The sequence below is a fragment of the Eurytemora carolleeae genome, unplaced genomic scaffold (assembly GCF_000591075.1).
Source record: "Eurytemora carolleeae unplaced genomic scaffold, Eaff_2.0 scaffold661, whole genome shotgun sequence".
Taxonomy (NCBI): Eukaryota; Metazoa; Arthropoda; class Copepoda; order Calanoida; family Temoridae; genus Eurytemora; species Eurytemora carolleeae.
This window is the reverse complement of record NW_019396566.1, coordinates 174016-190324: the sequence shown is the minus strand read 5'-3', so window position 1 is coordinate 190324 and position 16309 is coordinate 174016. Positions and strand designations below refer to the sequence as shown.

Sequence of the window (16309 nt, the reverse complement as noted above, 5' to 3'; positions counted from 1 at the left end):
TTACAACTTAATGAATAGATGCAACAAAATTAAATGCATCAAAATTCTCATAGTTAAACTGTGCCCACATTAAATATCGAGATCAATCATATATTGATCTCGATCATATATTGATATCAGGTTTGAATTGGCTTGATATCAGGTTTTGATCTGGTTTGATATCAGGTTTTGATCTGGTTTAATATCAGGTTTTGTTTTAATCTGGTTTAATATCAGGTTTTGTTTTGATCTGGTTTAATATCAGGTTTTGTTTTGATCTGGTTTGATATCAAGTTTGATATCTGGTTTGAATTGGCTTGATCCGGTTGATCTGGTTTGAGCTAGTTTGATCAGAGCTGGGAACTTTTGAATGGTGGATATCGGGATTAAGGCTTGATCCACTCTTTTTCTTAATCTCGAGATTAAATAATGCTGTTCTCCTCTTGTTATTAATCTCCAGATTGATTAACCGATCGGGATTAAGGATATCCCATTCTGAAGTTTTCAGCTCTGAACTGAAAACTTAAGAATTGCATGGATATCAAGATAGTAGCTTGATCTCCTCTTTTTTTAATTTTAAGATTGTTTTATCTGTTTCCCGCAAAGTTTTTAAAATTTAACAAATCANAAAAAGTAATAAAAAGTAAAAGCAGTTTCTGGAGAGGGGGCGACTGTCACCCCCTCTGACCACCGTTCCCACAATAACCTTCCAACATGCTTCCAACATGAATGAGATATCGGTGTTTTCAACTTGATTATCTTCCTTTGTGGTTTTGCTACAACAGTTCATTGCGGAATTCTGCTTCAGAAATAATATTTTAAAATGAGTCACTAGAAACTATCCCTTTAACTGTCCCTTTAATATTTTAATTAATAAAAACCCAACCCAGACAGTGGGAAGTCCTGGAAATGGGCCTGGTTCTTGTTTCAAGAATAAATATCATCTCTCTACTTCTAATCAAAATATTCAGTTGAAACCAGCAATATGCTGGCAAAGGTAATCTTTATTATTTTACATACTAAATATTTCACGAGAAATTTAATTTTAAAAATATTATAAACTAGTTTGGGAACCCACGTTCAACTTAGAGTGTTTAAACCAGGCTAAACTCCCAATCAAAATATTAGGCGAATCGGTTTAAGGGTTTCTGAGTTATGATCGGACATCCAAAAGCATTCAGACAGACAAACAGAGATTATTTTATATATAGATTATTTATCTTTTTTTTAAAATATGTCAATCGACACTGGATCCGGATCCTGTGTTCACACATATATCCCGAAAATCCGCATCTTCTTCTCGCTCAGATCTTAGATCCGGATTTCAGACTCATCCACAAGGCGAATTTGGATTCCGGATCTGAATTATAGACTCGTTTAGTTCCTAGACATGCCCTGAGCTGAAAACTTTAGAATGGTGGATATCGGGATTAATGCTTGATCCTCTCTTTATGATAATCTCAAGATTAACATAATCTTGCAAGATTATCTTAAAAGTGTATGAAAAAACGACAAAATTCAAATTAATATTTAATCATCTGAAAAACTGTAGCAGACAATCAGAGAAAAGCGGGCAACCAATGAGAGAACAGAATTATTCTCATTGGAGAAAACAATTAATGGATATCCAAGGAGAGAGAAAAAGAGTGAATTAGGACAAAAATGAAAAGTTTCCACAGTGGATATTCGGATCAAGAAGTTAGGATTAAAGTTTATTCATTCTAAAGTTCCCAGCTCTGATCCTACAGATCAGGATTCAATTCAAGAGCTCACATAGATTTAGCCTACTTATAAATATATTCTCATCAATTTTCAAGACAGGGTTGACTTAGAAGTGTTTCAACGCCTTGAGCTTTGATTTGTCTGCTCTATCTAACTTATGGTTTTCTGTAGCCCTTTATATGTACATGTATGTACATGTATGTACATGTGTTTTAATTACGAGCTGACTTGTTCTAAATATTGCTGACATTTTTATTGTTACCACAATTTGATACTTTTCCTGACTTACCTTATTTAAGTGCAAGGAGTTTATTCCTGAAAAAAAATAATTATCAAAAGCCTGACTATAGATTTTTTTTAAAATAGCAGGTTTATGAAATTGGAGATTTGAGAGTGAATAATGAATACATTCCTAACAAAACAAATTTTAAACTAAACCATTAATATATTTAGTATGTAATATATGTATGTATATTAAATGTGTGTAAATAAATCTTAAATAGATAAATAAATTTTAGCACCGTAAAGCACTTGATATCAGCTTTGGTTTTTAAGAAGTAATTTTCAAAATTTTCATCGATTTTTGCTCCAGAGCTTGAGACCTTTAAACCTCAGTGAGCGACCGGATATGGATTGATTTTTGTCTACAGTCATAACCAGAAAACTCTGGAATAGGAAGACGACTTTTAGACGAAAAGAATGACTTTAAATAGTCAAATGAACAAAAACACATCAATTATTAAGTGTAAACACACCCATCTTACTCAATAATTGGATTAATAAGTGTCTAGTAAATCTATTTGTAACAACATCAAAAACACTTAAATATTGCTATAATGTCGTTTTCCGTCTCCGCGGTTTTCTGGTTTAGACTACAAAATACATTATTTTTTTCTCCAATAATTATCACAAATATTGGCCAGGAATCAATAGAATGTTTGTCTTCTTCTTTCCTTCTTTTGGTTTAGATATACAGGTTGACCCACAAATGATGAGAGGACTGTATAACGAAATTTATCTTTTGTCGTTTATTGCAACTGCAAACTTTTTTTTCTCCTCTTCAAATCATATAACTAAAGTATTCTAGACGGAAAAGTTAATTTTAACCTTGTAATCATCATATTTTTATAGGTTTATCCTTAGTGCAGGTAACTCTTGATATAAGTTTACACATTAGAAAATTATTCTTTTTTAATAAAAAAAAATCAAAAACAATTAGTTCACGGTTTTCGAGTTACAACATTATAGTCTTTATCTTCAAGTATTTTAGATGTTGTTGGTGGTTGGTGTGTTGGTGGTGGTTGTGTCTTCAACAGGTCCTCCTAGGCGGAAAAGGTGAAAATGTTTAAATTTCTTTATGTTACAACATAAGTATATTTAGTCTCTGCAGTGTACACGCTCAAGTTAAATTTAAATCAAAACCACAGAATTATAATTTAAACAGTGAGTAATTAAAAAATACACAGTATAGATATAAACTGAGAGGAATTAACTTCAAAAATTTGTAAAAAAAAAAAGGGTATAGATATGAACAGAAAGGAATAAACTTCAAGAATGTGTAAACCCGCGGAGTATAGATATGAACAGAAAGGAATAAACTTCAAGAATGTGTAAACCCGCGGAGTATAGATATGAACAGAAAGGAATAAACTTCAAGAATGTGTAAACCCGCGGAGTATAGATATGAACAGAAAGGAATAAACTTCAAGAATGTGTAAACCCGCGGAGTATAGATATGAACAGAAAGGAATAAACTTCAAGAATGTGTAAACCCGCGGAGTATAGATATGAACAGAAAGGAATAAACTTCAAGAATGTGTAAACCCGCGGAGTATAGATATGAACAGATAGAAATTATTTTATAAATGTGTAAAACAAAACCATAGAATTATGATGTGTGAAAACAGGGGAATTATGATGATGAATTTTGTGTCGTTTTTGACGTTTTTTCAGATTTTAGTTTATTCAAAAATCAAAATTGTAATCTTATGTTTGTCTTTTTTAATGCTTAAGATAAAAAAGCTATTTTCAAAATAAAAATTACTTCAAGATACATACACGTAGGGATGTTAACGTTTTCATTTTTTTGAAAAACGATCGGTTTTTTCGTTTTCCTATCGTTTTTTGTTTCGTTTTCCGATCGTTTTAAAAACTATCGTTTTTTAAAAAAGTTTTTAAAATGATCGGAAAACGAAACAAAAAACGATAGGAAAAGGAAAAAAACGATCGTTTAATGATCGTTTTCAAAAACAATTAACAACCCTACATACACGTAAATAAATTGTGAACAATCCAAACTCAAAATCGACCTCAATGTCGGGTCTGATTCCCATGTATATTGGTACACCCTGTATTACAATGCTAGTGAATTGTTTTGTTGGATTTTATTTAGATTTTTGGTAAAACCATTTTTTTAGATGGGGAGTAGCCTGTGGAGGCGGTTGTGGGGCATCTAGTGCAGGTCAAAAATCAATATTTGTTAGTTAAGATTTAAGACTCGGAATTAAGAAAGTTTCAATGAGAATCGAATTTAGAAAGTTTCAATGAGAATTGGAATTTAGATTGTTTTGATAAGAAAGTAGGAATTTATTTAGTCTATAGATACAAAATTCTGAAAAGAAAATTTTGATAAAAATAAACTCAATTTTCGGAAACCAGTGGTTTAATCATTACGACTTTGTTACTTCGCGCGTAGATCATCTAGTTCATATTTTCATTTTTCGTTTATAAAATAAATTTATAAATCCAAAAGTCAGAAATTTTGTGTTGTGAATATGGGATAAAGCATTGATCTCAATCGTTTACTTACAGATCTATGAATTAATTTAATTCCTCTTTGATCGACACGTCCCTGATCAAAGCTCCGGATCGACACGTCTCTGATCAAAGCTCCGGATTGACACGTCTCTGATCAAAGTTCCGGATCGACACGTCTCTGATCAAAGCTCCAGATCGACACGTCCCTGATCAAAGCTCCGGATCGACACGTCTCTGATCAAAGATCCGGATCGACACGTCCCTGATCAAAGCTCCGGATCGACACGTCCCTGATCAAAGCCCCTTCTAACCCTGGCCGGGTATGTTTACCATGCGGAATATCGAATAAAGATTAAATTAATCTGCAGATTAGCAAATGATAATATGACCTCTCGCCTCTTTGTACTTTGTTAACGATTCAATTGAAAACTAATTTTTTCAGAAATTATGAATAGAAGATTTTTCTTTTAAAATTAAACAATGGCAAAGTTAAAAATAAATTAAAACTAAAAATCGTCATCGGTTTAAAAATGTTTTAGAATTCTTGAAAAAGTTGGATTCGTTGAAACTTAATGATCTGAGTTTGACTTTTTTTACGTCAAAGTTTTTATTAATAGTAATAATATTCTAGTTGTGTAATTGCGTTCAAAACTATCTTTATATAATACTGAGCCCACAATTTAAAAACATCGGGAAAATATGGCTCGGGTCTAAGCTGTCGTTGGGCCTTATTTACGGCTTGGGCTTTAGGATTCAAGCTACATATTATATTCCACAGAGTTGAGTTAAAAACAAAGGGTTTATATTTTATTTGGCGAATTTTCATGGAAGGAATTGGCGCATTTCGGGTTGTTTTGAGAACAAGACTCAACATTGAGCTTTATTCTCCACTAAAACCAAGCAAGGTCGTGTTTATTTTCATTGGGCCTAACCTAACTCTTTATGTCGAGGCGAAGATCTTGCAGCTGTCAATCACGGTGACACAAGCTGTCGTCAGAGTTGGGTCAAAGATTATGAATTAGAAATCCATGATTTAGTTTTTTAAAATTAACTGTTTACTTCAATTTGTGGTTTCTCTGCAAAGGTAACTTGAGCATAACAGTTGTGGGTTTAAGCAGATCAAATTCAGCAAATACGAAACCAATCTGAATAAGATTATCTCAGGTTTGCTCCTGTTATAATTATTTAATTCTTATTTTATTACATAGAGTCCGTATATATTCGTTTCTCCTTTACAGTCTCCTTTAAAACACAATGGATAAATCAGAATTAAACTCGTTTAGAGTCAAGAAAACGACGATATTTCCACATTTATTATCAAATAAAGGTTAATGGGTGAATCGGACATTTGATTTTACTATAATATAATAATACTTTTGTTGTAGCCCGCAGACATGTACATTTTAGAACGTTAAAGAACTTAGTTTTAGCTTCACATTTTATAAAGTGAATTGCAAAATTGTGATATATTTTGTGATCTATGTCAAATTGTGATTGTATTAATTATCTTAGACCATGACGATTGACAACGAAGTTTTTTAAAAAGAAATTTCCAAAATAATTCCTAAAAATGATTTCCCAGTTTTCGATTTGAAGCTAAATTTTTTTTTTCAGAATCGGACATTAAAACGAAAAAAAACGTTTAAGTTACGTTTTCAGATTTGAGATTTTCTTAACTGAATTCCTTAATCTAACTACATTAGACCATCTAATATGTATGTCTGTCTTTCTATCTATCTATCTGTAACTCACAACAACTGCCACAAACTCTGATTTTCTAACCCCTATATCTTTGCGACCCGATGTCGTAGATCTTAGATATTTCAAACTATAAACTCTGTTTGATCAAATAGTCGTAGTTTGAAATATCAAAGGTTTACACCATCGGGTTGCAAAGATATAGGGTTTAGAAAATTTGAAATTGTGGCTAAAACTCAATTCCTTTGGACCTAATTTAAAATTGTAAAAAATTGATTTTATTTTATTCAAAACAGCATTGTACTAAAAATGCAGAAGGAAAAAAAATTGGTCAGAACAATGTTAAGAAATATTTTGTAACTGTTTAAACTTGTCCAGTATTTCTTTTATGAAACAGATTTTAATTAATTTCAATTTTTAATATATTTAAGATACAGAGTAATAAACGTGGAATGATGATTTTGCTATATTGTAGCACTTTTATATATTTGGTTCCCGGATTTTCTTAAACTAATTTAGCGCAGTTCCAGAATAATTTTCAGTTTTAATTAAAAATTAATTTAATTTAACTTTGTCGCAAATTAAATTCACACATATTTTTATATAATTGCCTTTCTCATTAAAAATAATTTTGACAAATTTTGTTTGTTCACAAAACCGATGCCCATCTTTACTAAAGCCTAATATCTTTCTACAGGTGGCGCCCAGGGTGCTTGTAGTTCCTCGTATGACTGTCCTGATTATGCTCCTGTCTGCAGTGAATATGGATTCTGCCAGAATGCAGGATATAGACCTGGACAAGGTAGGAACATGTTTTGCAAGCCTCCACGCACCTTCTTCAGGTCGGTTTCCTCTCTTCGTTAACGATCGTTAATGAAGGGGTCGTCGTTAACGATCGTTAACGAAACGACGAATTTTATAAAAACAATCGCTTAAAAAAAAAATTTAAAAAGAAACGATCGTTTTTAAAAACGATCGTTTCGCTTTCGATTTTTCGTCGTCGTTTTCATAACGAAACGATCGTTTTTCTGAAAAATGAAAACGTTAACATCCCTAACAGTAAGTAAAAGTAACAGTGAGGAAGCTATTGCTTTTCCCAGCTAAATCCGCCACAAATTACCTTTCTAGTCATATACGAATAGACTGAGTGGTTTGCCATCTATGCCACCCAGGGTAGCAAAGGCAACGAAAAAAAAAACATTTTTGTTTCTATCCTAGTGGCCACTCCAGCTATATATAACATACATACACCCCCTACACCCTTACAATTCAAGGCTCTGCATAATATATATATAACTGAAGTTGTGAAGTTTAATGACTAAAATCAATTTCTAATCCTATTATAGTAAACTATTTCAGATTTCAATAAAAACTTTTTGCAATTATATCATCTCTTATTTCTTTAAATATATTTTTAATTCTAGGGAGTGGAGGACATCCAAGTGGAGGAGGAGGAGGAGGAATAGGGGGAGGGGGTTGCGGTGCCGGAGGCTGTGGAGGTGGAGGTCGTCCAGCGGTTAGTGGAGGGGGAGGAGGAGGATGTGGTTCTGGAGGCTGTGGAGGTGGAGGTCGTCCTGCGGTTAGTGGAGGCTACAACAGTGGAGGGGGAGGGGGAGGTTGTGGTTCTGGAGGCTGTGGAGGTGGAGGTCGCCCTGTAAGTGGAGGCTACAGCAGTGGAGGAGGAGGAGGTTGTGGACCTGGAGGTTGTGGTGGGGGAGGAAGTCCATCTGCATCCACAGGTTATGCCTCTGGAGGCTCATCAGGTACAGGATATTCCAATAGTTAAGAGACAAATTAAAAGTGTATGATTCTTAAAATAACTATCCTAAAACTCCCTCAGTCCTCCGCGCAGCATTTTTAAAAAAATAGTCTGCCAATTTTGTGCTTTAAGAATTAAATATTTTATAAAAAAACTAGATTTGTTTGAACATCCAACAAAGGGGATAGAGCACATAATGTGAAGTTTACAGCAGGTGTCAAGAATCAAAGACGATCTTTGAGGTTGGCTTTTAATTGTCATGTTTATTGGGACACCCCTGTATTAATTTTATTTGTCAATATATACAAATGACTGATTAAAACATATTTTAGGAGGAGAGGGGCAGTGTAGCTCTGACGCTGATTGCACCAGTTGGGCCCCTTTTTGTAGCAAGGTGGGTAGTTTTTTTTATCAAAACAATTGGATACAAAGTTTTGCATTTTTTCTTTTATTTATTTTAGTGGGGATACTGCAGGCAGACCTCAGACTTTAATGCGGGAGGAGGAGGTATAGGATATGGTTTTACGGTTAATAAACACCAAGTATTTTGGGATTTTTAGGACCTATTTAAACAATAAGAATATTAAGCGAGAATTTCAAATAAAAATAATTGATTTGAAACAAACAAACATGGTTACCTAGATAATAAACACCAAGTATTTTGGGATTTTTAAGACCTATTTAAACAATAAAAATATTAAGCGAGAATTTCAAATAAAAATAATTGATTTGAAACAAACAAACATTTAATTTAAAATAACTTGAAATTTCTACTTTTAGGGAATGGATGCGGACTTGCTGCATGTGGTGGTGGAGGAGGTGGAGGAGGAGGAGGAGGGGGATGTAGAGGCGGCTGTTGGAGAAAGAAAAGAGATGCGTTGAAAAGAATTCTTAACAAATATAGACTTGATTAATTGATAACTTTATATATAATGGAAGGAACAACTTTTTCTGTATTTGTTTTTTTACTCTAGTAAATGATTTATGGGCATTATCACAATCATAAAAGGAAATATACTGATTTGACTATAAAACATTTTATAAAGGGAGAGACCGGCTAGGTAACATATTTTAACCGAGAGTACAGTATAGTAGAGATAAATATTAGGATACTGCAATACTGCAATCAGACATTTTCCCGTGTATAACGATCGTTTTTAAAAGATAGTTTTTTTTAAGTTCGTTTTTTAAAATTGGTCGTTTTAAAAACGATAGTTTTTCAAAACGATCGTTTTATAAAAGTCGTCGTTTCGTTAACGATCGTTAACTACGTCGCTTCGATAACAATCGTTAACGAAAGGAGGAAACCGACCTGAAGGGCATCTGTGCTTATCATTAAGTAGTTTTTAAGAAAATATCAAGAAGTTTTAGCTTCACAAAAACTGTTTAACTTCATGTAAGACAACATTCAAGAAACTTGCATGTCATTTTTTTCCGAAAACAACCCTTCATTAACGATCGTTAACGACAACCCTTTGTTAACGATCGTTAACATAAATGGCAATACAATTTTTTTCAAAAACGATCGTTTTTTCAAAAGCGACCGTTTTATAAAAAACAATCGTATGAAAAACGGTAGCAAATCGTTTTATAAAACAATCGTTTTTAAAAAAAGATCGTTATTAGTTTTCTAAAAGTTTTAAACGATTAAAAACGAGACAAAAAACGATCATTTAACGATCGTTTTCAAAAACGATTACCAACCCTACAGCAAGGGGTGGGGAGGGGGCAATTATGCTTTTGTTTAATATCTTTTATGAAAAGCATATTGAAATGCAACCAAAAAGAATCTTACTTTTTTATTGTACAGAAAGAATTTAGAAAAATATGTTTTTAAAGTTTTTTAAATGGAATTTTTGTTTTCATGTTTTTGTTATTTTCCCTTTACTTTAATGTAGTTGTGGCACAAAATATATATAACCATGGAATAGGAATAAAGACGACTGTTAGACTCAAGTATGTGCTTTGAAATATTTGGATCAACATGAAACAACAATAAGGAATTATAACAAGAATGCGTAATGTTCGTCTTCCAATTGAATTCCTCGAATAAGACTTTTTCCAAATACGTTCACTACTTTTTATGAGAAATTTAAAACCCAAGTCATTTAGTATAGGTACTGTTTTTTCATACGGTACTTATACCTGCCTTCCCCCCCCCCCCCCCCATCCAATTCAGTCGTTTAAAAACAGTATTATTACAACCAATTCACTAAAATGAACTCACTGAACATCGCCGGAATACATTCGGCGGAGTTACCCGCCAATTATCTGGATCCAGCGTTTAATCGGCGGCCCGGACGAATAGAATTTGGAGAAAGTTTTGAGAAATCTGATGACAGCCTGAATTTTATCAAAAAACAAAGATATCTAAAAAACAGCAATAATGGCCGTAGGTAACAAGGAAAAGATCAATATGTTAATTTAAAGGGACTGTATCATGTAGAATTACAAGTGACTATCAAGAAGTGGTATGTCCAATGTCCATGTCCGATTGCCGACGGTACCCTTTTGATTTCTGACTCTGTGCAGCAATTAGGATGATTTTTCTCGTTTTGATTTATAACCTGTTTAATTCAGCCATGTCATTTGTTGTGTTTGCAGTCTATTTTTGTAAAGAAATAACAAATTATTAATTTTTGTTTATAAACAGAAAGATATCAGTACACGCACCTCTGCCCCTTTGGTAAAAGTAAATTCAACCTTTATGACCGCGTCAACCTTGTTGCACCGGCTAGTCCTGTCCATAGAGTTTGGTACAGTACAAACTGGGGACCAGAAAGGTTGACCCGGCTAAGAAATTCAAATGTTCTACGGCTACCCGTGATTAGATAATTGATGTGAATTGACTACTCCTTTTTTTGGAGGTTACTTGAAATCAAACAGTTACTTTCAAGGTGACAAAGTACTTTATTGAAAATTCACAACATATTTCTCGTACAAAATATGTTGTATGAAATAAAGACATATTTACTGTTTTTAAGGATATTTTTGCAAGTTTTTAGGAATGCATGATTTACATGATACTAAGTTAAGCTTTTAAGTTTTTTCCATGTATTTCAGAAAATCAAAGACAAATAAATTTTTATTAAATTTTGTTTTTACCTTTAAAAATATTCTTTTTATCTCTAGAAATCGTTTCTTCCATTTAAGAAAAAGAGGTTTTTTATTGTAATTTAAAAAATTCTCGAATTAAAAACCGGAAAATCTACAAAAAGTACTGATTACTCGTTTCATTATAATTTTTTTAGAAAACAGATGATGAGAGGAACAAAATCAAACAAAAGGAAACCAATACAATATAAAATCAAAGAAAATTGCTAAATTTTCAATTTTTATGTCATCTTTTATAAATATAAATTTTCATCAGGTTTTATTAAAAAACCAATGTCTAGGCAATAACGAAAAATTTGTCAATGAAAATTGTGTTTCTGTCACTAAAATATCATTATAATGTTATAAAATGAACCGCAAAAAAGTTAAAGAAAAATAATTATTTGTTTAACTGAATATTTTTTCTAAATATAAATTCTCGGAACAATGTTTTCAACTCTTAAAAAGACGACATAAGACGACATAAGCCAAAAAACTGTGAATTTTGGATTTTTTTCAATATCTTTAATCCTATAAAGGCTAGGGATTCAAAATCTTGTTTTAACCTGGGGGGAGCGTCATATGCCCCCTCCCCCTAGAAAAGAGCCATAGAGTAAAGGTGGGTTGTAATACATATGTTCATTGTCCTAATTTTTCCAGGCCAACTCATTGAAAAGAAAAATAGACCGCTAATTTGAATAGTTGAGGCGCTGGGGAGGTTGGGAAAAATTATCAAAAAAAATTACTAGAAAAACGTAAAAAGTTTATTTTTTATTTTTGGCAAATATTAAGATGTGACACATGTTTCTTCTTCCATTTCTCAAGGGATTTTAAAGATATAGTTTAGATCTGTAGATTTAATCAAAAAAAAAGTTTTAGGCTATTTTAGATTTTCCAAAAAAAATCTTTTAATATACTAATCCTTAAAAGTGAAAAAACTCCAAGTGCAAAAAAGAGGGGACGCTTGAACATCCCCCCCACCCACCCAGCCTGTTTAGGGTTAAAGGCTGAATATTGTTAAACGGATCTGATCACGTGACAGCAACTGACTCTTATTATCAATAATTATTTTTCAACCTTATACTGTAATGACGTAAACATTTCATATTTTAAACTCTGACTTAGAGTTGATAGTTGGAAATATCAAAGGGTTATCGACATCAGGTTTCATGCGGCGATATAAGGATTGAAAAAATTAGAGTTTGAGACAAATGTTGATATCTCTTATATTAAGATTATAATTACGCAATTTTCTTTAAAGTTTTTCATTGTTTATGCTTTTGGTTTGCAGAGGGACCCAGAAGTCTGGATTTTTCAATTTTTTAACTTCATTATTTTCCAGTACGTTTACAGACACTAAGGTAGAAATATTGTACTGCACTGTACAGTCGTATACATTTTAGAAATATTGTACTTCACTGTACAGTTGTATATATTTTTAAAATATTGTACTACATTGTACAGCTGTATACATTTTAGAAATATTGTACTACACTAAACAGTTGTATACATTTTAGAAACATTGTACTACACTGTACAGTTGTCTACATTTTAGAAATATTGTACTGCACCGTACAGTTGTCTACATTTTAGAAATATTGTACTGCACCGTACAGTTGTATACATTTTAGAAATAGTCTACTACACTGTACAGATTAGGGTTTCCACTTCCAGTCGTAATTACGTTACGCGTAATTACGCGTAATAACGCTAAACACTTTCGTTCACTTACGCAGAAGTATTACGCGTAATTAAGCTTTTATTACGTTTACGAAAGAAAGTCTATTTTCGCGTAATTAATGCGTAATTACGCGAAATGACGTAATACGAAACAATTCCGTAATAAAAAAGTACGAGAATTTTTTATATTATTCCAAGCCTGGAGAATTAATTAATGGTTAGAGTTAATGTTGTTAAGCCCACAATGTTTCTATCTGCTGGACTTTCCTTTACTTTTTGGTAAAGGATAAACAAGGTTTGATAGACTTAGCTGTAAAATCACCCAGAAGAAATTCTGCGCCTATACATTTTTCGAAATGTGTAATTTATAACAATATTTTGGCGATTTTGTTGACATTTTTTTCAAACAAGGAAGGTAAATTTGAGAAAATAGTTGAAATATTAACAAGTCGTCGAAAATTGAAAATTTATAGATTATGTATTTCTTTGATAAAAATAAATTGTTGGCCCTTTGTTAAACTTTTTAGTTGTCGAACGTAAAAAATTACATATAGTATTGGCTGAAATTTCTGATTCAACTTGCGTGACATTATTTTCCATGTAAGTTAGTTGTTTTATTTATATTAAAAGTTAAAACTTCAAAATTTTAAAGATGTAATTATTGCAAAATTTCGCAAAATTACTTTGTAGAAATTACGCAAAATTACGGCGTAATTTCGCGAAATTGAAGTTTCGCTATTTACGCGTAATAAATACAAAATTTTGCAAAATTACTTCATAGAAATAACGCGAAATTACGCCGTAATTACGCGTAATTATAGTTTCGCTTATTACGNGAGCGTAACCATTACGTAATTTCTCAAAATTACGTTGTAGAAATTAAGCGAAATGGATATTTCCCAAATTACGAATAATCCTGCAAAATTACACGAAATGAACATTATAACGCGTAACTGCACGTAATTACGCGTAAGAGAATAATCTATTACGTTGGAAACCCTAGTACAGTTGTATACATTATAGAAATATTGCACTACACTGTACAGTTGTATACATACATTTTAGAAATATTGTACTACACTGTACAGTTGTATACATTTTAAAAATATTGTACTACACTGTAAATTTGTATTAATTTTAAAAAACTTCACTGCACTGTACAGTTGTTTACATTTAAAAATACATTTAAAAATGCACATAGTTTTTTTTTCTAAACTATGAAATATCTAAGGTCTACGATACACTGGGTTGCATAGATATAGGGATTTAAAAATTAGATTTTGTGAAAAAGACCCAATTTCTATGCTTTCAAGGAAAACCTTTCGGTACAGGTTATGTACCGTACGTACTTTGTTATATATGAATTAAAAATACGGGGAAATCGGGTTATCGCAAAACACAAGTTGTACATACATAATGACATTATATTAAAGAAAAAAAAGAAGTGACGCAAAATGTAATAATTTTCAGAAAAATATTGATTACAGTGCACAAGAGAGTAAATTAGAAGAAGAATCGTTTATAGAAACTCCAAAGGTACATATTTTAAATAAACTATTGTAGTACAGTTTTTAAATAAACTATTGTAGTACAGTTTTTGAATAAACTATTGTAGTACAGTTTTGTTTAAAGTTCTCGGCTTACTAAAAATATATTAATTAATTTTGAATTTAATTAAGACTTGAAAAATTAGATAAACTTAATATCTGCAGAGTATTTAGTTTTTTATTCAAAAAAATTAAATTTAAACAGTTTTTTCATATCTATGTCAATTCTGAGGGTAAAATTTTGGAAATCAAAACAAGCAACGGTTGATCATTCTTTTTTACGCTCTGTTATCATTCTTTTTACTTATTAATACAATTGTTTTTGCGCGAAACTGCATTATTCCGCAAAATAATTAATGTTAAATACTTCAGAAACTTTGCGCGGTAAGCTTTCTTGATTTGGGGCCTTATGGGACCCCAATAATGTCGGTATCATGACTCATGAATATTATGAAAAAGTTAAACAATCTTTTAATTTTCATGTTTTCTTGTGACACCCTGTATTTTATTATTATTATCATTATTATTATGAATTCTAGGACCCCGCTGTTGTTTTCTTCCCAACTAACCAGGACTCTGAATGTATGGATGGATCAACAGGTTCTAATTAAACAATGGGATCCATAAACTTGTCCAATTGGAAGACGACTGTTAGACTCAAATTATGATTTATATAGTCCATGCATGAAACGCAGTAACTGTGCATGCAGCTTGCCTATTTGCAGCTACTTAAGCTGATTTTCAAAGTACTGATCAAACATCAAATACATACAAGATTCCACCATTCACAGATGGCAATGTCTGATTCACAAAGGTTCATTTCATTTTCATATTTTTATTCAACTACAAAGCACGAGATAATACAAATAAAAAGATCACAATTTACTATGTAGTTTGGACCCGCCTAACCAGAGTAGGTTGTTTTAATTTGTTGGCCCACTATAAACGAATGAGAATTGCAGATAAAAACAATGTACATTGTACATTTTAAACATAAGAATGATGATAAATCAGGAAAAAAGTAAGGAGGAGGTGAGGGAGATATAAGGGAAAGGGAGGATAATCATCGTTAGGATTGGAACAGAGGGTAACATATGTTATTAAAATCATGTTTATGAACTACAGGGTTCCCGCAAAAGTTTTGTCTGATCAAGTATGAAATGTTTATTTACAATTGTGGTTTCTCAAAAAAAACTACTCGCGCATTTCTACTTCAGAAAAAAATATAGGAATTATCAAAATTAACATTTCCATATTCTTAATCAAATTCAGATGTATAAAGAGTACAGTCGTGAATCGGACTTTGCTTTTTGTATGGAGGGTCACTTGAAACTACACTGACAGATCCTTTTAAATATCGTCTTCCTGTTCTACAGTTTATCAGATTTCACTGCAAAATATCGCTTTAAATAAAATTTGAAATATATTTAACTTTATTCAACTATTCAACTACGTTTTAATTTATAATTAAAATGTTTTACTGTACTTTTTATAGAAGACAAAGAATTCAAACAATTACAATAAATACAAAAGGTCAAATATGAGTCAAACTAATTGAAAAATGAATAATTTAATATTTTCTACAAAAATATATTTTAAATTTTAAATGTAATTTGCATTTTTAACTAAGATGTGTGTATATCCTCAACTAAATGTATATATATTCCGTATTAAAATGTATCTATATTCCTTATTAAAATGTATCTATATTCCTTATTAAAATGTATCTATATTCTGTACTAAAATGTATCTATATTCCTTATTAAAATGTATCTATATTCTGTACTAAAATGTATCTATATTCCTTATTAAAATGTATCTATATTCTGTATTAAAATGTATCTATATTCCGTATTAAAATGAATATATATTCCGTATTAAAATGTATCTATATTCTGTACTAAAATGTATCTATATTCCAAACTAAAATATATCTATATTCTTTATTAAAATGTATCTATATTCCGTACTAAAATATATCTATATTCTGTATTAAAATGTATCTATATTCCGTACTAAAATATATCTATATTCTGTATCAAAATGTATCTATATTCCGTACTAAAATATATCT

The 16309-nt window shown here is 31.5% G+C and overlaps 2 protein-coding genes across 2 annotated transcripts in view; both read left to right on the top strand.

Annotated features, from left to right (window-relative positions):
• Positions 1–870: 870 nt before the first annotated feature.
• Positions 871–8949, top strand: LOC111705605 (loricrin). The gene is made up of 8 exons (XM_023478200.1): positions 871–976; positions 2972–3036; positions 4119–4162; positions 6854–6958; positions 7581–7919; positions 8248–8309; positions 8377–8422; positions 8696–8949. The coding sequence occupies exons 1-8, from the start codon at positions 965–967 to the stop codon at positions 8827–8829; spliced, it is 807 nt and encodes a 268-aa protein (XP_023333968.1). The 5' UTR covers positions 871–964; the 3' UTR covers positions 8830–8949.
• Positions 8950–12305: 3356 nt separating this feature from the next.
• LOC111705603 (ras-related protein RabX) overlaps positions 12306–16309 on the top strand; it is a gene marked incomplete in the record, with an annotated part of 13113 nt that continues 9109 nt past the window's right edge. Inside the window, 3 exon segments of the mRNA XM_023478199.1 lie at positions 12306–12369; positions 14159–14224; positions 14775–14835. Coding sequence (XP_023333967.1) covers positions 14820–14835 — 16 coding nt within the window.

Excerpts from the sequence above, each read along its gene's own strand:
- LOC111705605 (XM_023478200.1), top strand. Across the intron at positions 4,163-6,853 it reads TTGTGGGGCATCTAGTGCAG|GTGGCGCCCAGGGTGCTTGT; the intron begins GTCAAAAATCAA and ends ATCTTTCTACAG. Across the intron at positions 8,423-8,695 it reads CTTTAATGCGGGAGGAGGAG|GGAATGGATGCGGACTTGCT; the intron begins GTATAGGATATG and ends TTCTACTTTTAG.